The sequence below is a fragment of the Chinchilla lanigera genome, unplaced genomic scaffold (genome assembly GCF_000276665.1).
Source record: "Chinchilla lanigera isolate Chin_1 unplaced genomic scaffold, ChiLan1.0 scaffold00066, whole genome shotgun sequence".
Classification (NCBI taxonomy): domain Eukaryota; kingdom Metazoa; phylum Chordata; class Mammalia; order Rodentia; family Chinchillidae; genus Chinchilla; species Chinchilla lanigera.
The window spans coordinates 9,102,792-9,125,724 of record NW_004955467.1 but is presented as its reverse complement, the minus strand read 5'-3'; the positions used below and the strand labels follow the sequence as shown (position 1 = coordinate 9,125,724).

General features: G+C 51.7%; 2 protein-coding genes across 6 annotated transcripts in view; both read left to right on the top strand.

The window, feature by feature from the left end:
* Dnah2 (dynein, axonemal, heavy chain 2) overlaps positions 1 to 18,636 on the top strand; it is a 103,853-nt gene extending 85,217 nt beyond the window's left edge. For all 4 annotated transcript variants that reach the window (XM_005399458.2, XM_005399455.2, XM_005399456.2 and 1 more), the window contains 23 exons: positions 2,163 to 2,327; positions 2,783 to 2,908; positions 3,225 to 3,373; positions 3,447 to 3,513; positions 3,628 to 3,778; positions 3,991 to 4,139; positions 4,334 to 4,467; positions 4,637 to 4,781; positions 4,919 to 5,118; positions 7,072 to 7,198; positions 9,634 to 9,820; positions 9,966 to 10,114; positions 10,233 to 10,416; positions 10,608 to 10,798; positions 14,770 to 14,961; positions 15,130 to 15,314; positions 15,557 to 15,785; positions 15,865 to 16,016; positions 16,135 to 16,249; positions 17,297 to 17,473; positions 17,568 to 17,642; positions 17,812 to 17,962; positions 18,276 to 18,636. In XM_005399458.2, coding sequence (XP_005399515.1) covers positions 2,163 to 2,327; positions 2,783 to 2,908; positions 3,225 to 3,373; positions 3,447 to 3,513; positions 3,628 to 3,778; positions 3,991 to 4,139; positions 4,334 to 4,467; positions 4,637 to 4,781; positions 4,919 to 5,118; positions 7,072 to 7,198; positions 9,634 to 9,820; positions 9,966 to 10,114; positions 10,233 to 10,416; positions 10,608 to 10,798; positions 14,770 to 14,961; positions 15,130 to 15,314; positions 15,557 to 15,785; positions 15,865 to 16,016; positions 16,135 to 16,249; positions 17,297 to 17,473; positions 17,568 to 17,642; positions 17,812 to 17,962; positions 18,276 to 18,430 — 3,555 coding nt within the window. In that variant the 3' untranslated portion in view covers positions 18,431 to 18,636. The remainder of the gene's footprint in view (positions 1 to 2,162; positions 2,328 to 2,782; positions 2,909 to 3,224; positions 3,374 to 3,446; positions 3,514 to 3,627; positions 3,779 to 3,990; positions 4,140 to 4,333; positions 4,468 to 4,636; positions 4,782 to 4,918; positions 5,119 to 7,071; positions 7,199 to 9,633; positions 9,821 to 9,965; positions 10,115 to 10,232; positions 10,417 to 10,607; positions 10,799 to 14,769; positions 14,962 to 15,129; positions 15,315 to 15,556; positions 15,786 to 15,864; positions 16,017 to 16,134; positions 16,250 to 17,296; positions 17,474 to 17,567; positions 17,643 to 17,811; positions 17,963 to 18,275) is intronic.
* A 430-nt stretch (positions 18,637 to 19,066) lies between these two features.
* Positions 19,067 to 22,933, top strand: part of Kdm6b (lysine (K)-specific demethylase 6B) — a 21,420-nt gene continuing 17,553 nt past the window's right edge. Inside the window, exon 1 of one of the 2 annotated variants that reach the window (XM_005399460.2) lies at positions 19,067 to 19,227. The gene's annotated coding sequence lies outside the window, so the exon portion shown is untranslated. The remainder of the gene's footprint in view (positions 19,228 to 22,933) is intronic. The other variant, XM_005399461.2, reaches the window with a different exon arrangement.

Here is a 22,933-nt window from a genome sequence, read left to right as displayed (position 1 = left end):
CAGCGGTAGACCACTTGCCCAACAGGTGTGAGGCCTTTGGTTCTTCCCCCATCACTGCAAAAACAAAACAAAACTCAAAACTAGTGAAGGACTAAAAAGGAGTACAGACCAATGTTGTAGTATGTAACTGTCAATCTTTATGTAAAAATTTGTTCATTGGGGCTGAGTGCTGCTATTATGGTTTTACAGGCGTGCATCACCACGCTTAGTTGTAGAGCTCTTGCTTAGCATGTGTGAAGCTCGGGTTTGATGTTTAGTACTGTAAAAAAAAAAAAAAATCCAAAAAGCATTTGAGTGCTGGCATTATTTTAGGTCTAAGGATTTGATACTGAACAACTCCATTGTCACCTCAGTGCTTATAGTTTCCTTTTCCATAAACTACTGAGTCCCTATTCTGTTGTGGAATTTTCTAGAACGCTACACAAGAAACTAAGGCAGGCCAGGGCTGGGTCAGGAATGACAGGATGACTTATCCCTCGTTGTACATACTGTTCTTGCTTTTGAATTTTGATTTTTGTGAATGTATTCATGCTTCAAAACAAATACGCTGATTGTGTGGTGTATAGCCTTAATCCCGCTGCTTGGAAGACTGAGGCAGGAGGATTGCTGTGAATTTGAGGTCAGCCTGGGCTGGGTAGAAAGATCCTGTCTCAAGCAAAACAAGACAAAAACAAAAAATAGACAAATAGTGAAATTATTTTCTAAAATATGACAAAGGTTTTATTAGGTATAATCATGGTGCTATGGTCATGAAGAAAATGTCCTTATTTTTATTTTTTCTACAGATGAAATATTTAGGCTTGAAATTTCATGAGTTTGTAATGTGCTTTAAGATACTTTGGCAAGGAGAAAAAAACCCTCATAAACGAGATAAATATAGCAATATGGTAACAATTATTAAATCTAGCTAAAAGGTAGTTCTAGGCTTGCAAATTTTCATGATGGTTTTTTAATTGAAAAAGTTAAAACTGCAAAAAAAAAGAAAAAGTAAAACTACAGAAACATTCCTGTATACATATGTATTCATTGCAGGGCTGGTACTGAACCCAAGCAGAACTGAACAAGAGCAAGATTCATACATTTAAGAGCAGTGGCATAAGCGTGTTTTTCAGTGACATGGAGATAACTACTAGAGAAAAAATTAAAAAGAGAAATGGTTAAAAAGTGGCTTGCCTCACGTGAGCGGGCTTGGCTGTGGAAATGGGCTAGAGGACCGTGGCTTCAAGAGGTCCTGCCCGCTCCCTTTTTTCCAGGGCTGGACACTGAACCCAGGGGCTTCACACTGAGCTACATTCCAATCCTTTCTTTTCATTTTGAGTTAGGGTCTTGCTAAATTGACCAGGATGGCTTGAGGGGTGTGTGTGTGTGTGTGTGTGTGTGTGTGTGTGTTGAGAGAGTCTCCCTGTGTAGCCCAAATTGGCCTAAAATTCACAGTGATACTCCTGCCCCAGCCTCCTGAGTGCTGGGATTATAGGTGTGTGCTACCATGTCCAGCTGGATTTGAGTTTTTGACCTTCCTGCCTTAATCTCCCAAAGTGCTGCTATTATGGTATTACAGGTGTGCATCACCAAGCCAGTTTCCTACCAAGTTTTGATTTGCATTACCAAGTAGTTCTGTGCTGCAGGACAGAGTGTAGGAAGAAAGGAAAAAGAAATTCATCTCCTATATTGTATCTCCTCACACTTACTCCTGTTCTCCGCACCCCCCCCCAATCAAACCCAGGGGTGTGCTACCAATGATATATATATATATATCCCCAAGACCTTTTGATTTTTCATTTTGAGACCGGGACTTGCTAAATTGCATGAGAGAAACAGTTGGGTGTGGTGGCCCATGACTGTAATCCCAGCACTGGGGAGGCTAAGGCAGGAGGATTGCTTTGAGTTCATAACCAGCCTGGAGCCAGGCATGGTGGTGCACACCTGTAATCCCAGCACTCAGGAGGCTGCGGCAGAAGGATTGTTGTGAGTTTGAGGCCAATCTGGGCTACATAAGTGAGTTTAAGGCCAGCCTGAAGTACATAGCAAGACCTTACCTCAACCCTGCCCCTCACAAAAGAGGGAGAGAGAGATTCACCCAAGGTTGCACAGAGCATGACTTGATTCGGAACAATCCGCCCTGGACCCCTGCCTTCCACGCTCTGTGCTCTGATTCCTCCCAGGTGGCGGAAAAACTGGAGATGCTGAAGAAGCAGTATGATGAGAAGCTAGCGCAAAAGGAGGAGCTCCGCAAGAAGTCTGAAGAGATGCAGATTAAGCTGGAGCGTGCCGGGATGCTGGTTTCGGGCTTGGCTGGGGAGAAGGCCCGATGGGAGGAGACCGTGAAGGTGAGAGCTACAGGGCAGGGCAGCTCTGACAGCCCATCGCAAGAGATCCCTGTCCCTGTCCTGTCCAGGAACCTGGGTGTCTGGAATGCACTGGGTGAGAATGTAGAGGGAGAGGCCCTCGGGGGCCGTTCTGTGTTTGGGTGGGGCTGGAAAGCAGCACACAGGGACCTGGATACAGCTGCCAGCCTGACAGACAGCAGACACGAGCCCTCCTGTCTCCACCTCAGCGAGCTCCTGGCTCTGCAAAGGGTTGGCCTTATCACCAGAGGGTAAACATTGCTGCCAGAGGTGGGGGACTCAAAAGTAATTAGAACCAGGTTCCCAGAGCACCGAGGTTTAGGCGGGGAAAGAATTTCTTTGATCTAGATGTTTCCAGAAGAGAGTGCCTTCAAAAGCATTCCAAGTGTCCCCTAAAGGGCTGGAGGCCCAGGTGGCTTCTTCTTACCTGTCACCAGGGCCTGGAGGAGGATCTTGGCTACCTGGTGGGGGACTGTCTCCTGGCAGCTGCCTTCCTGTCCTACATGGGACCCTTCCTGACCAACTACCGGGATGAGATTGTCAACCAAATCTGGATCAGGAAGGTGAGATGGCAGCAGGGTGTGGTGGCGAATGCCTGTGATCCCAGCACTTGGGAAGCTGGGGCAGGAGGATCACAAGTTTAAGGCCAGCCTGGGCTATACAGAGAGACCCTGTCACAAAACACAAGAACAAAGAGAAAGAGAGGGAGAGACAGAGACAGAGAGATAGAGAGAGAGATATCTAGGTATAGGTGTGTTCTCAGGGTGAGCTCTAAAACGGGGTAGGGGCCAGGGGTCTGGGGAGTATTCAGTGATACAAAGAAGAGGAGAGGCAAGGCTGCTGAACTCAAGTTGAAATTTAGGGCTCTTCTTCCCCCAGATCCGGGAGCTTCAGGTTCCTTGCTCACCTCGCTTCGCCATTGATAACTTCCTGTCCAACCCTACCAAAGTCCGGGACTGGAACATCCAGGGGCTGCCGTCCGATGCCTTTTCTACTGAGAACGGCATCATCGTCACCCGTGGCAACAGGTAAGGATGTGGCAGGGGACGGGAGGCGGAGGAGGAGTGGAGCTGGCTTTCCAACTGATGCCTCCCCCTTCAGGTGGGCCCTCATGATTGACCCTCAGGCCCAGGCCCAGAGATGGATCAAGAACATGGAAGGAAACCAGGTATCAGGCTGAGCAGCCCCAGTAGGCTTCCCTCCCAAGCCTCGTCTCTGCTTGAGGTCTTACGCTTGGCCATTGTCTCCTGGTGTTTCTTCCATCCTCCCCCTTGCTGTCTAGGGCCTGAAGATCATTGACCTGCAGATGAGTGATTACCTTCGCGTCCTAGAACAGGCCATCCAGTTTGGAAACCCGGTGCTGCTCCAGAACGTGCAGGAATATCTGGACCCCACGCTCAACCCCGTGCTCAACAAATCTGTAGCTCAAATTGGTCAGCACCTGGGTTTGCTGTGGGCTTGGGTTATGGGCCAAGTCCTAGAGACCAGCCAACCAGGACACAAGGGAGGGCACGGAGGCTCTTTGGCTGTGTCCTCCACTTCGTGGGCTGGCCCTTTAGGGCAGGCTGAATCACTGTTTTAGATACCACTGGGGAATGGCTCAGGCCACGGCCCACCCTTGGCCTTTGTCCTCTTGTGGATGCAGGTGGCCAGATGCTGATGCGCATTGCAGACAAGGAGGTGGAGTATAACCCCAACTTCCGTTTCTACATCACCACGAAGCTCTCCAATCCCCACTACAGCCCGGAGACCTCAGCCAAGACCACCATTGTAAACTTTGCGGTCAAAGAACAGGTGGGTAAGAGCTGAGGCTCAGACTGAGCTCGGGTGAAGCAGGAGAGGCTGCGGAGTTTGGCAGAAACTTGGTAAAAAGGCTAAGCCTGTGTTGCACGACTGAAGATGGGCATCTTGGGTGGGGGAGGTGTGAGAGGATGGCAGGGGTGAAGGTTGCAAGGGGAGACCCTTATCCTAAGTCCTGCTGCTTCCAGGGCCTGGAAGCCCAACTGCTAGGCATTGTGGTGCGGAAGGAACGGCCTGAGCTGGAGGAACAGAAAGATTCGCTGGTCATCAACATTGCTGCGGGCAAGAGGAAGCTCAAGGAGCTGGAGGATGAGATCCTCCGGTGAGACTTTGCCTCTACCTACCCTCCACCGCACTGCTCTGCTCCCTGCTGGCGTCTTTCTGGTCTACCCACAGGCGCAGCTAGTGTTCCAGGGGCCAGTGAGCCCTTTCTCCCAGCCCTGCACCCTGAGCCCCTTGATCCATGTGCTCTCTTGGCTCCCCAACCCCAGGCTGCTGAATGAGGCCACCGGCTCCCTGCTAGACGACGTCCAGCTGGTAAACACCCTGCAGACCTCCAAGGTAACTGCCAGCGAGGTGACTGAGCAGCTGGAGACCAGTGAGACCACGGAGATCAACATTGACATGGCCCGAGAGGTGAGCTGCTGTGCCTTTCACCCTGTGCCTTCCGCCCTGTGCCCCGCCAGCCGAGAAGAAGGACCTCTGGTCATCCCGAGCCGCTCCTTGGTGTCCTGCCCTCTGTGGCCCTCATTCCGCCCCTCCCCCTCCCACAGGCATACCGCCCCTGTGCACAGCGGGCCTCCGTGCTGTTCTTCGTGCTCAACGACATGGGCTGCATCGACCCTATGTACCAGTTCTCACTGGATGCCTACATCAGCCTATTCATCCTCAGCATTGACAAGAGCCATCGCAGCAACAAGCTGGAGGATCGCATTGACTACCTGAATGACTACCACACCTACGCTGTCTACAGGTACGGGGTCTGCCGTGCGCTAGGCAAGGGGCCAAGTGGTGGGCTCTGATTCTTCTCCGGCTACTCCAAGCATAGCACTTTCCAGGCTGCTATCCTTGCCCAACTGCTCTCCTCTCCTTACATCATCCTGGGAAATGATTCTCACGGTTTAACCATCACCCATGGCTGCTGAGTCCATTTTATATCCTCAGTTCCCCTCTGTGCATTGGATAACCTTAGCACGTCTCAGTCTGTACATAAAGCACTGTGGCTGGGCATGGGGTGCACACCTGTAATCCCAACGCTTGGGAAGCTGAGGCAGGATGATCACCACCAGTTTAAGGCCAGCCTGGGCTATCCAGTGAGTTCAGGACCAGCCTAAACTACATAGTGAGAGCCTGTCTAAAAACAAAAACAAAAACAAAAACAAAACCATACCTGGGAGTTTTGTTAACATACAGATTGGAAAAAAATAAAATAAAATAAAATAAAATAAAATACAGATTGGGATTCAAGAGGCGTGGGTGGGGCCTAAGACTCTGCCTCTCTAATAAGCCTCCAGGGAAGCACTGCTCCTAGTCTGCAGATAACATTTTAAGCAGCAAAGTACTTGACTTCTCTTTCTGGACATCTCCCAGACTCCTCAAGTTCAGTTTGTTTCAGATCAAACTTATAATCTTCCCTCTCCCACTAGGATCTTCATGTCAGCAGCACCAGCACCCACCACCCAATCACCCAAGCCAGAAACCAGAAGTTACCCTTGACTCTTCTCTCAGTCACTAGGTTTTCACTCCTTCTCCTCACTGACTGCCCCAGCTGGGCCTTCATTCAGGTCTTCACGATCTTTCTTCCCGAACTGCCCAGAGGTCCCCTGACAGCTCATCCTGCTTTTCAGTTTTCGAGCCTTCCAAACATACAGTCTGGCACTTGGGAGACTGAGGCAGGAGGATTGTTGCGAGTCCGAGGACAGCCTGGGCTATAAAGTGAGCTCAAGGCCAGCCTGAACTGCATAGTGAGACCCTGTCTCAGAAAGACAAAAAAAAAAAAAAAATACAGTCTGACCCTGTCGATCCTGGTTTGAACTCCTCCTTGGTTGTCTCTGTAACCTGGCTTCTCCCTGCCTCAGCCTCCTGTTCCCCACCTTCCCCCAGCTGACTGGGGAGCACTGCCTCCTCTCCCTTTTGACCCTTGGGTCTCTCTATGTAGTGCAAGCTGGCCTCAAACACATGGTGATCTTCTTACCTCAGCCTCTCCTCTCGAGTGCTGAGTTACAGGCGTGCTCTTCCCCTAACTCTTGCTTACGCTCTGAGCCCTCCCCCGAGCACTCACTTCCCTGCCTTTCCCACACTGCTCAGTAGCCCTGCTGCACCGTGGGGAAATCCCTCTCAGAAGCTTCCACAGGTCAGGGTTGGAGCCCCTGCCTTGACACCACTGCCACCTCTGTAAATGACTCATCACACCCTATAACTTACGCTGCAACCTGTGGCCTGTGTCTGTGTCAGAGTATAAGGCGCCCCTTCCTTGCCTGACTTCATCAAAGACAGAGATTACCACTTACTCATCTTGGTGTCTTCTTTTCTTTCTTTCTTTCTTTCTTTTTTATTACTGGGGATGAATCCCAGGGCCTTCATGCTGAGCTGTATCTGCAGCCTTTTTTATTTTGAAACAGGCTGGGCTGGAACTTGTGACCCTCATGCCTCAGCCTCCCAGAGTGCTGGGATTAAAGGAATGTGCCACCCCACTCTGTTAATGTCTTGTTTCTTGTTTCTGGAACTGAATGCATAGTTACCAGTGAACTCTGGGAAAGTCATCTCTCAGGACCCCTGAGGTTTCCAGGAGGTTTGGGTTACATGCTGACTAAGACCTTACTCACTGTGAGGCTGTGTGGCCACAGGCTCTCCACTCGGTGAGCGTCTGTGCTGGGCACGCTGTGGACCTCACCGGTCCCCTCCATCCTTCCCGTCCCTCCCACAGGTACACCTGCCGCACCCTTTTTGAACGCCACAAATTGCTCTTCAGTTTTCACATGTGCGCCAAGATCCTGGAGACCTCTGGCAAGCTCAACATGGACGAGTACAACTTCTTTCTGCGTGGGGGTGTGGTGAGTTGGACGGCAGGCACGGCCTACTGTGAGGCGTCAAGGCTGGGGAGGTGGCCGTGTGTGAGGAGGACTCCAGGCCCTGGGGTCAGGCCCAAGGCTTCAGCAAATGAGCCGAGAAAAACCAGGCCAGGAGCAGGTGCACCACGAGCTGCCTGGGGCTGCGGGAGCGCACCTGTGCCGCATGGGTGCCTGTGATCGCGTTGCTCCTTTCCCAGCCTGCACTCCACGGTCACCGTCACAGCCTCTCCCTGCAGCCACCTCCACTCCTTGGCCCCTTGCTCTCTGCGTGGCATTTGCTTGGCAAAACCACAACTCTAGATCCACCTCTTCTGCTCAGCGCCTGTGTGGCCTGAGCAGCCGACCATGGCTGGAGAAAAGCACACTTGCGCTGACCGACAGGCGTCCTTTTCCACCCGTTATCATGGGCTCCAATGGGCCTTGAAGCTGCCGGACACCTGTGCAGCAGCCCCTCCCTCCTGGACAGCAGTTTTTGTTTTTTGAAACAGGGTCTCACTCCACAGCCCAGGCTGGCCTTGAACTCGTGGCGATCCTCCTGCCTCAGCCTCCAAGGGCTGCTGGACAGTAGTTTTATTCCATCAGCCACCTTCACTTCATCTCTCATCTGCATTTCAGCAACGGCTTTTGAGGGGCCCCCAGGACCTAAGTCTTCCACTCAGCCCCTGGGGGGAGGGCCCTTTCACGGGGACCCAGTCTGACTGGAGTCCCCATCACCATGTCATCACCCCCCACCCAGGCCCTCCGGCCACTCCAGCTGCACAGGCCCCACAGCTTCCTCAGAGGCTTGTGCCAGTGTCGCTATAGAGCCTGGGTCCTGGCTGCGCACTGGGCCGGCACCATCCCCCATGCGACCCAGGCCTCTCCCACCTCCTTTGAGCCTCATCCCAGGAAAGCTTTCTGGGTTATCTCCTCCTCCCTCCCCTTCTTCCTCCCCCTCCTTTTCCGGCTGGGGTCAGGGCCTCAGACATGCTAGGCAAGTGCTCTGCTGCAGAGCTACACCCCCAGCCCTTGCTCTTATTCAGTACTTTGCCCTCCCTCCCAGACTCCCAGTCTCATTCCCTTCCTCAGTTTATTCTATTTTCCACAACACTGCCATCTTTAATCTACTACATAATTCATTTACTTGTATTGGTTATGTTTTTGGTGCATAATCTGCCCGTAGGTTCATAATTCCATGTTGGAAAAAAGGCTCCTCAAGGGCAGAAATATTTGTGCAGTTCTTTCCATGATGCACCCAAAATGTTTAAAACATATAGTTGGTAAACAACATGTATTTGTATTTATCAAAAATATTTGTATTTATCAAAAATTCCAGAATTTCCAGACATGATGGTGTATGCCTATAATCCCAGCATTCAGGAGGCTGAGGCATGAGGGTTGCCATGAGTTCGAGGCTAGCCTACACTACAAAGTGAGTTCAAAGCCAGCCAGGACTACATAGCAAGACCCTGTCTTAAACTCCCCCGACCCCCACCCTACCCCTAAATCCCAAAGACTGAGCTGGAGAGGCCAGCCTGGGCAATATAGCAATACCCCAGCTTAAAAGCAAAACAAAACAAAAACCTTAGAGGCGGAGCATATAGCTCAGTAGCAGAGCACTTGCCTAGCATCTGTGAACACTGCAAAAAAAATTTTTTTTTTTTTTTGGTTAAAAGAGGATAAGCAAACAGGGAGAGGCTACCAAGTCATTAGGGGATGGAGACATTATTACCAAAAGTCCACCAGAGGGCGCAAGCTTCCTAAAGATCAACGAATAGCTCCCGGTAGCATGAGTCCTGTCAGCGCCCCAGCACTGCCCCACACCCATCCCACCCACCCGTCTCACCCACCCATTCCACCCAGTTTATCCCACGGGAAAGGTGGAGTCTATCCATCTTGGATTCATCTTTGTATTCACTTTGTTTTATGCAAGACCGTTTTGGCTTGCTTATCCCAGAAAAGAAGTAGGGAGGGAAGGAGGAAGGGAGGGAGGGAGGAAGGAAAAAAAGAGATGCTGGGAGAGGTTAGTTATGCGCGCCTCAAATCCCAACATTCTGGGAGGCTGAGGCAGGAGGATTGCAAGTTCAAGGCCAGCCTGGGCAATGTAGCAATTTAACAAGACGCTGTCTCAAAAATTTTTTACAAATACACGCTTTGAGCTGGGAGTGTAGCTCTGTGGTAGAATGCTCGCCTAGTATGTGCAAGGCCCTAGTTTCAATCATCAGCATCATAACTGTACACATTTATGGGGTACAGTGACCTGATGGGTGACACTTCAGTGCATATATAATAACAGCACGTAACGATCAGATGACGGTAGCTGGCATACTCGTCGGCTTAGATGTTTGTCATGTCTTTGTGCTGGGAACTTTCAAAATCAATAACTCTTCTCTTGACACATTCTGGTCAACCCTCTTCTCCCTGTGGTTCCCCGCAAGGTCCTAGATCGGGAGGGTCAGATGGACAACCCGTGCACTAGCTGGCTTGCAGATGCCTACTGGGATAACATCACAGAGCTGGACAAACTGACCAACTTCCACGGACTCATGAACTCCTTCGAGCAGTACCCCCGGGACTGGCACCTGTGGTACACCAACGCCACTCCGGAGAAGGCCATGTTGCCAGGTGCCCAGGCTTGGAGCCCCTCCCCCGTGTCTTTCTCCTCCCCTCCAGCCTGGGCTCCAGTCCCTCCACTCTCCACCCCGCTCCTGTGTTTGAATTCCTGGCTCTTCCTGACTCCTCTCCCTGCCGCTGCTCTCCTCCTGCCCAGGTGAGTGGGAAAACGCCTGCAATGAAATGCAGCGGATGCTGATCGTTCGCTCCCTGCGCCAGGACCGGGTGGCATTCTGTGTCACCTCTTTCATCGTCTCCAACCTTGGCTCCCGCTTCATTGAGCCGCCCGTGCTGAACATGAAGCTGGTCAGTGGCCCTGCCTCCGCGCACGCCGGGCTCCCTGCCTCCGCGCTCCTCTGTGGACTCCTCCTCTCTCCCCGCTTGGGCTGCGTGGCTTTTGCCTGAGGTGTCTCCCTGCTTCCAGGTGATGGAGGACTCAACGCCACGAACCCCGCTCGTATTCATCCTGTCCCCAGGAGTGGACCCCACCAGTGCCCTGCTCCAGCTGGCAGAGCACACGGGCATGGCCCAGCGCTTCCACGCCCTCTCCCTGGGCCAGGGCCAGGCCCCCATTGCCGCTCGGCTCCTCAGAGACGGTGTTAGCAAGGGTCAGTGTCCGTCTGCTCGTTCACCCCCACCTCCATTCCTAAATGACCACAGGTCCCTCTCTTCCAGCAGGCCCGAGGGGCAGCAGGCTTGAGCGGAGCACACCGTCCCCTGTCACCTGATGGAGAGCATGGGGACCGGGGGTTGGGGGGAGCAGGGAATGAGTCCTGCTGTCCTCGGCTTCTTCTTGCAGGGCACTGGGTGTTCCTGGCAAACTGCCACTTGTCCCTATCTTGGATGCCCAACCTGGACAAGTTGGTGGAGCAGCTGCAGGTGGAGGACCCTCACCCTGCCTTCCGTCTCTGGCTCAGCTCCAGCCCCCACCCAGACTTCCCTATCTCAATCCTGCAGGCCAGCATCAAGATGACCACCGAGCCCCCGAAGGTACGGGGGTCTGTACAAAGCTGGCATCAGCCGGGTCACCTGATCCGTGGTCTGATTTTCCCTCCCGCTACGATCAGAGAGAGGTGTCTGCTTTGTTTAGTTGAGGCAGGGTCCTGCTATGTACCCAGGCTAGCCTTGAACTTGAGATCTTCCTGCCTCAACCTCGTGAGTGTACAGGCATGCACCACCACAGCAGGCCAGAGAGAGGTCTTAGCTTTAAAAATAGCACAGCTTTGAATGTGTTTTCCTTTCCAAAATTCTACTTCAGTTCTCTCTTCTTTGTGCCAATGATAATAGCAGCATCTAACTTCTTCTCCTGTGTGCGTGTGCACACTGTGTGTGCTTGTATCAAAATCAGGGCTCAGGCCTGCTCGACAAGCATCCTGTCACTGAGCTACATCCCTAGCTCAATATCTAACATTTCTTAAGTGATTTTTCTTTCTCAAGACAGGGTTTTGGGCTGGAGATATAGCTCAGTGGTGCAGCGCCTGCCTGGCAAGTGCAAGGTCCTGAGTTCGATTTCTGGTGCAAAAAAATAAAGGCAAAACAAAACAGGGTATTGCTCTGTTTTCTAGGTTTGCTTTGAACTGTCTGTGTAGGGCAGGCTGGCCTTGATCTTGCAGTGAAACTCCTGCCTCAGCCTCCTGAATGCTGGGATTACGGGCGTGCACCACCACACCCTGTTCTTGAATGATTATTATGTGCCAACCACTGTTCTAAGTTCTTTATGTTTATTAACTGATTTAACACACCCACTCACATGCACATGCAGGCTATTAGGTAAGAACCACTAGCCCATTTTACAGATAGGAAACTGGAGCACAGAGTGAATAATCCTGAACCAGAACGTGGGTCCTCACATTCATTATTTTACACCAAGGAAATATTTTCCCCCCCATTTCCCTTACCTTCTCTTCCTAAAGTCACACTTCCCAGACTCCAGCCTCATCCTCTGTCCTTCTCTCCTCTCTTAAAAGTTTTATTTGGCTGGGTCTACAGCCATACGACCCTGAGTGTGACTGATCTCCTCTGAAAGTTTTATTTGGCTGGGTGTGGTGGCGCACACCTGCAATCCCAACACTCAGGAGGCTGAGGCATGAGGGCTGCCATGAGTTTGAGGCCAGCCTGGGCTACACAGTGAGACCCTCTTTTTTTTAAAAAAAAAAAAAAAAAAAGCTTTATTTGCAGTATCACAAAGTCACTATTGAATTCAGTGATACAGATCCTTTAAAAATCTGCTCATGTCACTACATCCCACCTATGTCTCCCCTTACTCAAGTTATTTTGGAAGCTTCTTGTTGCTTTTAAGATCCCTTTGCACACTATGTGCAAAGCTCAGGGACCAATAGGTAGTAGGTACTCAACAGATAAGTGCTGTCCAAATGCACGCTTGGGCTCCTCTCATCCTGCCACCCATCCTTGGCCAGCCTGGGGCGCTTGGCACAGGTGACCTCCCCTTCCCTGTGATCCAGACACAGTGCTCCTTCCTTTCTCCCTTTTTGCTGTTGATGCCGGGGAATAAACCAGGGCCTTCACACTAAGCTACATCCCAGGCCCTTTGTTATTATTACTGTGCTTTTTGAGACAGGGTCTCACTAAGTTGCTAAATTGCTTATGCTGCCATCAAACTTGCAGATCGTCCTGCCTCAGCTTCCCAGAATGCTCAGATTATGAATGTGTACCAGCATGCCGGGCTTCTTTCTCACATTTGACACATCATTTATTACTTCTGTGTTTCTTTCTCCTCTTTGTCTGTGACTCTGTCTTAAGACTTATTCCTTGACTACCAACTTTTCTCGTTCTACATTTCCTCCTTTCACAAGGTTATGGAGAAACTGTCCTTGTGATTTCAGCTCCAAACCCCCACGTCTGACTCTAGTACCAAGCTCAGTTCTGGAGACCAGTCACCATCTGACAAAGCCCTTCTTGGTGTACTAGTGCCCTAAGACCTACACCCTTAAAACAGATTGTTCATCCTTCCACCACAGATTATCTTACTGTCCCATTTTGTTCCTGGCACTACACTTTTTTAAATAAAAAAGTTTAAAGTTGATTGCTATTTACCTTTATTTTTTCAGCCAATAAAAAGATTCTATATCCCTATTTTAAATGTCAAATAATCTGGAAATCTGTCACCAGCATAACAGAAAACTTTTTTTTTTGCAGTGCTGGGGTGAACCCAGGGCCTCTGCATAAGTTGCATTCTCACCTCTTTTTTTTTGAGGCAGGGTCTCACTAAATCACTAAGTGATCCTTCTGCTTTATCTCCCCACACAGCCAGGGCAATTTGGGGATTTAAGGATTACCCTGTCTCAAAATAAAAAGTAAATTTTAAAAAGAACTGAGAATACAGCTCAGTGCAAAGGCCCTGGTTGTACTGGTTCAATCCCCAGTACAATTTTTAAAAAAGGAGAAAAGGGAACCCACACACCTATTTTACCAAAATATGTTCTTTGTTAACATTTTGCTCCCCTTGCTATTGCACTGGTCTCTCTGTGGCCACACAGAGGCCAGCCTGAATTGCATAGCAAGACCCTGTCTCAAAAAGACAAAAAAAAAAAAAAAAGAAAGCCACTGGGCTGAGGGCAGGCGTCGGCAGCAGCTGTGGCAGAGCACTGGCCCGCTGCAGGCCCTGGGTGCCACACCCCTGCACTGAAGGGCCAGGAAAAGTCCCCGGAAGCACAGCCGGTTACCAAGTTGAGTAAGGTCCTGGAATGTGTACCTGGATTGCTTCTTGCTATCTATTTTTTTGTATATATTAGATATTAAGTAGGTAATACTTGTATTTACTTAACACAAATATTTATACAATATATGCAAGACATAAAGGATCACCATTCAATGAATACAGTACTTGCTACTCTGCATGTGTGTGTGGGGGTGGCTCTGGACAGCAAATCCGGGGCCTTGTGCTGCCCCCTCGCCTCTCCCCCCATCATTGTTTCGGGAAGCAGAATGTTAGTGTTTCCTGCAGCACAGGTGTAGCTCCTCCCAATACTATCAACCTCATCATCTACCCTCCGCACTCCGAAGCCACTACTTATGCGTTGTTTTTGTCCTTTCCTTTATCACTTTGACACAAAAGTCTGTATCGCTAACGCATCTCTGCTACACATTTCTCTGCAACTTGCTTTTCCCACTGAGTATTACACACTTGAGACTCTTTTGTGCCCGTCCCTACATTTCCTCTTCTTCCTTCGTTCTGGATCCCAGCCCTTGGTCAGTTATGTGTTTTGTTGCCTTTTTACTTTATTTTTTAGTGAATAGAAATTCTTAACTCTTAAGGTTTAATTTAGCTTTTTATAAATGATTGGTACTTCTTTCTTGTTCAAAAAAATCCTTTTTTACTCCAAGATTATTAAAGTATTCTTCTAGCCAGGTGTGGTGGTGCACACCTGTAATCCCAGCACTCAGGAGGCTGAGGCAGGAGGATTGTTGTGAGTTCGAGACTGGTCTGGGCTACAAAGTGAGCTCAAGGCCAGCCTGAACTGCACAGCGAGACCCTGTCTCAACAAAAGACCAAAAAAAAAAAAAAAAAAAAAAACCATAAAATATTCTTCTATGCTTGCTTGTTTTCCAAAAAAGTATAGTTTTGACATTCACATTTACATTTTTCTGTCACTCTGGAGTTGATTTTTATAAGTATAGTATGAAGTAGGGACACAATTTTATCTTATTTATTTATTTGCTGTGCTGGGGATGGGACCTGGGGCCTCATACATGCTAGGGAAGTACTGGGCCACTGAGCAAAATCCCCAGGCCTGTAATCTTATTTTTTCCTATGTGGCTAACCCATCCTTGTAGATAAGTGCTCATCTCCACATAAGATCAAGAGTGTGATTTCAGCCTTCATTCAGCCCTTCAGCCAGTACCTTTGTGCTGTGAACAACCTCTACAGCTGTTCATGGTTGTGATCCTGCAGGGCTAAGCGTGATGCATGTCACCCCACCTCTGCCCTGTATTGTCCCCAGGGTCTAAAGGCCAACATGACACGTCTTTACCAACTGATGACAGAGCCACAGTTTACCCGCTGCTCCAAACCTGCCAAATATAAGAAGCTGCTGTTTGCACTCTGTTTCTTTCACTCTATATTATTGGAACGCAAAAAGTTCCTGCAGCTTGGCTGGAACATTATCTATGGCTTCAATGACTCTGACTTTGAGGTTTGTGCTAACCAGGGGTCCTTCATCCCAGCCCTTTCTCCCTACATTTCCTGCCCCATGGCTCCCCTGTAGGAATACCTGCTGATGGAAAGCCCCTGTGAAAAGTGCCATTGGCAGAAGTCCTCCTGTAACGCGTGGGGCTGGGATGTGGGTGGGGACCACACACAGGTGTCTGAGAACCTGCTGAGCCTCTATCTGGATGAGTACGAGGAGACAGCCTGGGATGCACTCAAGTACCTCATTGCCGGCGTCAACTACGGTGGACACGTCACTGACGACTGGGACAGGCGCCTGCTCACCACCTACATCAATGACTATTTCTGTGACCAGGCTCTATCAACTCCTTCCTACCGGTGAGCGGGAGGTGGCAGGGAGCAGGGCATTAGAAGACACAAACAAAGCAGGTGGCAGGATGGGGACAGGGGAAGTGTTTGGGGAGAGAATATCAGGGAGGGGGAAGACAGAGGTTGTGGGCTTGGGAGGGGAAGCAAGAGACAGGTCATCCTAAACAGAACATACATAGGGATTGGGGTCTTGCCCTGGAATGGAAGCCCGAGTCCCCGCCATGCGGTGACAGGTACACTGTGCCCCCTAGGTTGTCAGCACTGGAGACCTACTTCATCCCCAAGGATGGAAGCCTGTCCTCTTACAAGGAGTACATCAGTTTGTTGCCCGGCATGGACCCCCCTGAGGCCTTCGGCCAACACCCCAATGCCGATGTGGCCTCCCAGATAACTGAGGCACGAACTCTGTTTGAGACCCTGCTTTCCCTGCAGCCTCAGATCACACCCACCAGCGCTGGCGGCCAGAGCCGGGAAGAGAAGGTGAGAACTAACCGTACCGCTGCAGAGCCAGGGAGTGCTGAGGAAGACAGGGCTGCGCTCAGAGCCTCCGCCCTCTCAGGTTCTTGAGCTGGCTGCTGATGTGAAGCAGAAGATCCCCGAGATGATTGACTATGAGGGAACCCGAAAACTGCTGGCTCTCGATCCCTCCCCGCTCAATGTGGTCCTTCTGCAGGAGATCCAGAGATACAACAAGCTGATGGAGACCATCCTGTAAGAGAGGGGCCCTGCAGAATGTGGGAGGGGGCAGTGGGAAGGCCCTCCCCCTGGCTGCGATGGCCCTCCCAGCGCCGTGCCATCTCCAGCGCTCTGTCCACTTCATCCTGCTCAGGTTGTCATTGACAGACCTTGAGAAGGGCATCCAGGGCCTCATTGTCATGTCGACCAGCCTGGAAGAGATTTTCAACTGCATCTTTGATGCCCATGTTCCTCCACTCTGGGGAAAGGTAAGATGATACCACTGTGAATCCTCTTAGTGCGGAACAATGAGCCCTGTCTCATCATGAGCCCCCTCATCTCTTGGCTCTGGGGAGCATAGAACAACCTGCAGATGGTCTGGGCTTCGAAGCTAGACAAGTTTGAGGTTGAAATCTGTCTCTGCCATTCACTGACTGACTGCATAACTTAGTGGGGCAAGTAATTATTCAGGGCAAGTAATAATCTCCCCAAGGATATTTCGAGGAGTCACAATACTAGACACAATACTCAATAGATGCCTCATTACTCTGGTGAATATTACAATACTCAATAGATACAATACAATATTACAATACTCAATAGATGCCTCATTACTCTGGTGAATATTACAGGTTGAACATCTGAAAATCTGAAATGCTCCAAATCTGATACTTTAAGTGCCAACATGATACTAAAAAAAGTTTCAGTTTTTGGCCAAGCATACTAGCACATACCTGTAATCCAAGCTACTTGGGAGTCTGAGACAAGAGGATCATGACCTTAAGGCCAGCCTAAGCAATTTAACAAGATCTCATCTTTTTTTTTTCTTTTTTTTTTAGACAGGGTCTTACTATGTCTCATGTTCAGGCGTGCCTTGAACTTACTAGCTCAGGTTGGCCTCAAACTCATGGCAATCCTCCTGCCTCAGCCTCCCAGTGCTGGGAGTACAGGCATGTGCCACTTCACCCGGCTCTAACAAGAAAGACCTCATCTTCAAAGAAAAGTTTTTGGAGTAGGATGCTCAACTGGTAGTCTACGCAAATATTTCAAAATCAGAAAAACTCTGAAATCTGAAACACTTCTGGCCTCAAGCATTTTGAATAAGGGATACTCAATCTTTACTGATGCTATTGTTATTAATAAATACTTTCCATTTTATGTTTCTTTCCTGGAAGTTGGCTTTGGAGAGGTTTGCCCGTTCACAGTTGAAGAGCAGGGACTATAATATATAATGGGCTAGTAGCTGCTGTTGGTCTTCAAAATAAGGATCTGGCTGCATGATGTGGTGAGTGAACACACACTGCCTCTCCTCCCAGGCATATCCCTCACAAAAGCCACTGGCTTCATGGACCCGGGACCTGGCCATGCGTGTGGAGCAGTTTGAGCTGTGGGCCAGTCGTGCCCGGCCTCCTGTGATTTTCTGGCTGTCTGGCTTCACCTTTCCCACAGGCTTCCTCACTGCAGTGTTGCAGTCTTCAGCTCGCCAAAACAATGTGAGTGACGCGGAAAGGGAAGGGGCCGGGTGCTGAGAACACATATTGGCTTTCATCTTTGGGGATCTCCCTCATTTTCATCTTTAATCCCCAGATTTCAGTGGACAGCCTCTCTTGGGAGTTTATCGTTTCCACTGTGGATGACAGCAACCTAGTGTATCCACCAAAGGTAGAAGTTGCATGAAGTTGGGCATTTGGGCAAAAGAGGAGCTGGTGGGGGAGAGCGGTGGGGGCAAAGTGGAACAAAGTGGGAAGAGAAGAGAGAACACAAGTTAGATCAGGGGTGGCAGCAGCTTAGGGTCTAGGCTTCCCCTAAACCTGTCCCCATCTTCCCTCAGGATGGTGTCTGGGTTCGGGGCCTTTACCTGGAGGGTGCTGGCTGGGACCGGAAGAACTCCTGCTTGGTGGAGGCAGAGCCCATGCAGCTGGTCTGTCTCATGCCCACCATCCACTTTCGTCCTGCAGAGAGCCGCAAGAAGAGTGCCAAGGGTGGGACAGCTCCCTGAGACCTGCCTGTCCTGTCCCTTGCTTGGATTTTTTTCTTTTTTAGTTTTCTTGAGACAGGGTCTCACTATGTAGTACAGGCTGGCTTTTGAACTGACTGTACAGCCCAGGCTGGCCTCAAACTCTCAGCAGTCCTCCTGCTTTAGTCTCCCAAGTGCTGGGATCACAGGCGTACACTGCCATGCCCAGGCCCTTGCTTGGATCCTAACCTGTTCCCTGCTCTAGTCCTCACCTGCTCCTGCCCAGCTCTCCACAAGAGGCCACAGGGGTCTGACTTTTTTCCTCTCCTTCCCTCCAGGCATGTACTCTTGTCCCTGCTATTACTATCCCAACCGGGCAGGCAGCACGGACCGGGCCTCCTTTGTCATCGGCATTGACCTCCGGTCTGGGGCCATGACATCTGATCACTGGATCAAGAGGGGTACTGCTCTACTTATGAGCCTGGACAGCTGAGGAGATCTCCTCTTCTCCCTTGCTTGAGAGAGAGGCAAGGACTCTGGGAACTAAGGCTGATAATGCATCTTGGACTGAGGCTGGATTTCATTTAGGCTTTGACTTGGCTGAACTGTCCGAGGGGCCCTGGAGATCCCAGTGGTCTAGCCATAATGTTGCAAGAGTTGTATTAGAGCTCAGTGCAGTAAAAACTCCCGTGACCACAAGCTCTAAGTCTCTCAGTGGAATGGTGGTGATTCAGGGAGGGAAGAAGCCCGGCATATACAGAAGACAGGAACTGCTGCTGAGCAGCTACTGCAAGTGGAAAGGAGCGAAGTGGGCCAGCCCTGAGCGGAAAGGAGGCGGGGCCCTGGACCAGTGGGCAGGGCGGCGGGCCTATGGAAGGTGTGGCTGAATCTCCGGGCAGGATTTGAGCCGGTGGGGCGGGGCTTACTTCGGAAGGGCGCGGGATCTGAATGGAAAAGGGATGTGTTAGGCGGGGATCAGAGGCGGACCCCATGCGCTGCAACCTGAACCTCGCCACCGCCCCCGGCCTCCTACTTGGCCCGGCTGCCGGGCCAGCTAGACCGGCCAGAGGCGGGGCGGAGCTGGAGAAAGGGCCTCAGCGCGAGGAGGGGCGGGACCACGAGAAGGGGGCGGGGCCGGCAGAGCTGGGGGGTGCGGGTGTTTGTGTTGGAAAATCCAACTGCGCCACTGGGCGGAGCGGCCCCCCCAGACCCCGCCAGGGAGACGGGGGGGCCGCTCGACCCCCAGGAGACTTTGGGGAGCCTGAACACCTGGGACCCTCCCACAACCAGGTAACGGGGAACAGCTAGGGTGTCCAGAAAGAGGGAAACCATCTCCGTACAGGGGGGCGGGACGTCAGAGTCTCAGTAGGGGCAGAACTGGGGGGGTGTCTGGGTCCAGGGAGAAGCACTGGGAAGACTGGAGCGCAGGACATCCGGGTCCCCAGGAAGAGGCAGGGTGGGGATGAGGGAGAACTGTTGAGGCAGAGCTCTTGGGCTCCAGATGTCAAGAAGGGCCTGAAAGGATTCCCAGTCCCCCTTGGGCTGGCATTCCCCTTCCCGTCCTTAGGGCGGGGCGTGGCGTGGCGGTCCTGACTGAAGGGCGAGGCGAAACGGCAGAGTTGGCAGACACGTCAGTGCGATGGCCTGTCGAGGTCACATGTGGTTAGAGAGGGGTGTACCACGGACTCCCCAGTTCCTCCCACGGGTGGGGGGCGTAGTCTCCGCGCTCACCTTCCCGGCGGGAGCCCACAGCGCCCCGGCAGCGGCCCCGCGCCCGCCGCAGCCTCCTGCACTAGGCCTCACCCGGCTTGCCTGCTCCCTAGTTCTGCCCCTTCCCTGTGATCGCTAGTTTTGTAGCCCTCGCCAGCCTCGGGCTCTTCTCCGAGCTGAACCTTCCCAGTGTAGCCACGAGATGGCGAGGCTGAGACGCACAGCCTGAGCTCGCAGGCGTGCGGGTAGGGTGGAGGTTGTGGGTGAAAGCAGCTGAAGCCCCTGGCCTGGGCCTGAGGGAGAGGTGTGCCGAGAGCCCTCCTTAGGTTTCCCGTCGTCTGGGCCCCCTCGCAGGAAACTCTGGGCTGGAGGGTGAAGGGAGGAGGGGTGACTGAGTCTCCGCCTCTCCCGGCTGGGGTAAATAATGGGGAGGGGGGGGACTAGAGAGCTGGTTACTAAGCAACGCAGATTCGCTTCCCGTCTACTGTAGCTTGTGGCTGTGTCTCGGCATGGGGACGATGGAGAAGGTAGAGCGCAGGACGGCTTGTCCCCGGGCACAGAGAACCTTGGGAGGAAGGAGGGAAGGCAGCGAACTGAGGCACAGCAGAAGTGGACTCCGAGCCTCTGTGGACGGAGGCGGGACCCAGGCGGGGCGCTCAAGTCTAGTCCCTCTCCAAGCTTGCTGGCCCTGTTGCCAGAGTAACTGGCGTACGAGACTTGGGGAGCCAGATTCCCGAGCTCTTCTTACGTCCAATCCGATGAAGCTGATGCCGCTGACGCTAGGACCCTAGTAGCCAATGGGAAGCGGATATTATAGAGCTACAGGAAGAACGAGAGGGGAGGAGGTGGCTGCCTGGGACCCGCACGTGCGCTCCCACACGCTCGCGCCCACCCGCCTCCGCCGCACGCGCCCGAGCACCCCCTTGCGCCTGCGCGGCAAGTAGGGCCCCCCACCCCCACCCCAAGTCTTGAGCCTGTTTTTGCAAACTAGTCGGTGGCAGTGCTCCTCAACCCCTGAGGGCGTAAACGTCTGGGTCGGTCTGCGCTCTCTCAGGACATCTCGACTGTAAAAGTCCAGCCTGGCCTGGGAGGGCGGCTACCTGTTTCGCACCGCCCTGCCCCCAGCTGGCGCCTGTACTCCCAGGTGGGCTGGGCGGGGCTGTGGCATCCGGCCCCATCTGCTTAGCTGCTGGCCTTCCCGGGCTCCGGCTTTGGTTGCTTCCCCCAGGGGAAGAGTGTGTATCAGCACCTTTTTCCGAGGCTTCACCCGCCTGGGCCCTGCAGCTGTCCAGGGGGGACGCTGCTGCGGGAAAGCCCGGGACGGCCCGGTGGCTTTTACTGGGCCGTCACGCCAACTCTTCGCTTGAAATCCTATTCTTTGATGTACACTAAAGCCCTTCCCATCCCTAACGCTGCCTCTTCAGTCGCCCAGGAGTTCGTTGCACCTCCTTTGGCTCCCTTCGGGCTGTCTGTCCTCGTCTCCACTCGCCCTTCTCCGCTTCTCAGGGTTATATAACTCTTCCTCTCGCGTGTCCTGATTTCAACTCCACAGACTCCGCCCTGAAACAGCGCGGGAGGGGCGCGAGTGTTGGGGACCCAAAGAGATTCCGACTGGCGGCCAGCGGGGGCACCAGGGATCTCAATGGTAGGACACAGTGCCCCTCTGGACCCGGTACCCTGTACCCCAGCTCTCGCCCCGCTAGAGATCTTTACACTACAGAGAAGGCACAGTGTCTCTGAGGGGCGTGTCCAAACTCCAGTCAGAAATATAGGTTGGGAGGTCGCGGCTGGAGGCGGAGAGGAGGAGGCAGGCCGGGGGGGCCAAGGGCCTTAGACCCGACTAAAAGAGATAATGACAGGACACTTGGGTTCCCTCCGTCTCCTTTTTAGGTTCCCAGAATCCCTAAGGCTATTTCCCAGGAAGCTCAGCCAGCGGGCCCTTCCGTCCCCACCGGGGTCAAAGGTCCGTGTTAGAGGTGGCCTAGGATGATGTCACCAGTGCACGTGCCTCGGGATGGTTGCCAGGCAATGAGGCCTCCGCCGCTTTCCCTTCCCTCCCACCTCTAACCCGAGTCCAGTTTCAGTTCCGTACCATCTCTTTCTCCTCTCCCTTCCCTTGGCCTTAGCATCCTGCAGGTGGGAAACCCTGGCCTGGATTTTTGTGAGGTGGAGGTGTACGGGTGTGGTGTCGCTGAAAGACTGTCTCTTTGCAGGGCTGAGAGGACCCTGCTCTAGATTGTCACGGAAGAGCTTCCTCTCCAAGGCCCCTTTACCCTTGAAAGAGCCTCCTACAAGTCTTTTTACTTTTTCACCTGCTGCACTGCCTGGACCTTCCCCTCCCCATCTAGAGTTGGAAGTGGGAGTAGCTGCAAGACAGCTGTCCCCAGGAGAGTTGTTTGTTGGGAAACACACCAGCCCATCCCTGACATCCCCTTATTAAACTGAGGGCCCACTCCAGTCCCCAAACTAGGGAAAAGGGTCAAGAAACAGTACTGCGTTAGTCTGAAAAGTTAGGGTCTTCATTCTGTGTAGGTGGATCAGTTTGTGGCACCCCATTTTGGGGCGAAGTGTTTAATTGATAGTTATAACTACCCTTCTTTATTAAGCCTATTAAGGAGTTGGTGATGGTATTAGAAAAAATAGTTGTCTGCTTTTCTGTGCCTTAGAGTTTGGGATTTCAAGGCAGACCCGGATTCTAATGTCAGTTCTACTATTTAGTGGCTTTTAGGGTTTAGAAAGGTCACTACCTCTCAAAGCATCATATTCTTCATCTAGAAAATTTAAATATCAATATAAACCTCCAAGGTAGATAGGGAAAAATGAGATAATTTATGCAAAGCATTTAGTACAGTGCGTGGCACAGAATGAACACTGAATCAATGCTTGCTATGAAATATTTCTTATTTTTCTTATGGTTGGTGGGCCTGCTCCAAACTATCTGTGACCTTAAGAGTTGATTAGGGAGGGGTGGAGTGTTTGTGTTAATTGGGATGGGGGTTGTGCTAGGAGTTAGCTTGACTGCTCTGTGCACTTTATTGGATAAAGGCTTTAGTCAGATTTGTATTGCTTTCTTTAGGATCATTTTTCCTCTCTTCCAGAAGAAATAGCCAGAACTATTCCTTTGACGGTGAAAAAATAATTGTGTCGTGGTTCTGATTTTGAAGCAAGACCCCAGTCCACTCCCATGTTGTTCTCTAGACCCTTTCGTTTTGCAAAGGGACTCCACAGTTTCCCTAGTTGGATCAAGGCTAGGCTGAGGGGTGTGTAAAAGGTTGGGGTGGGTGGG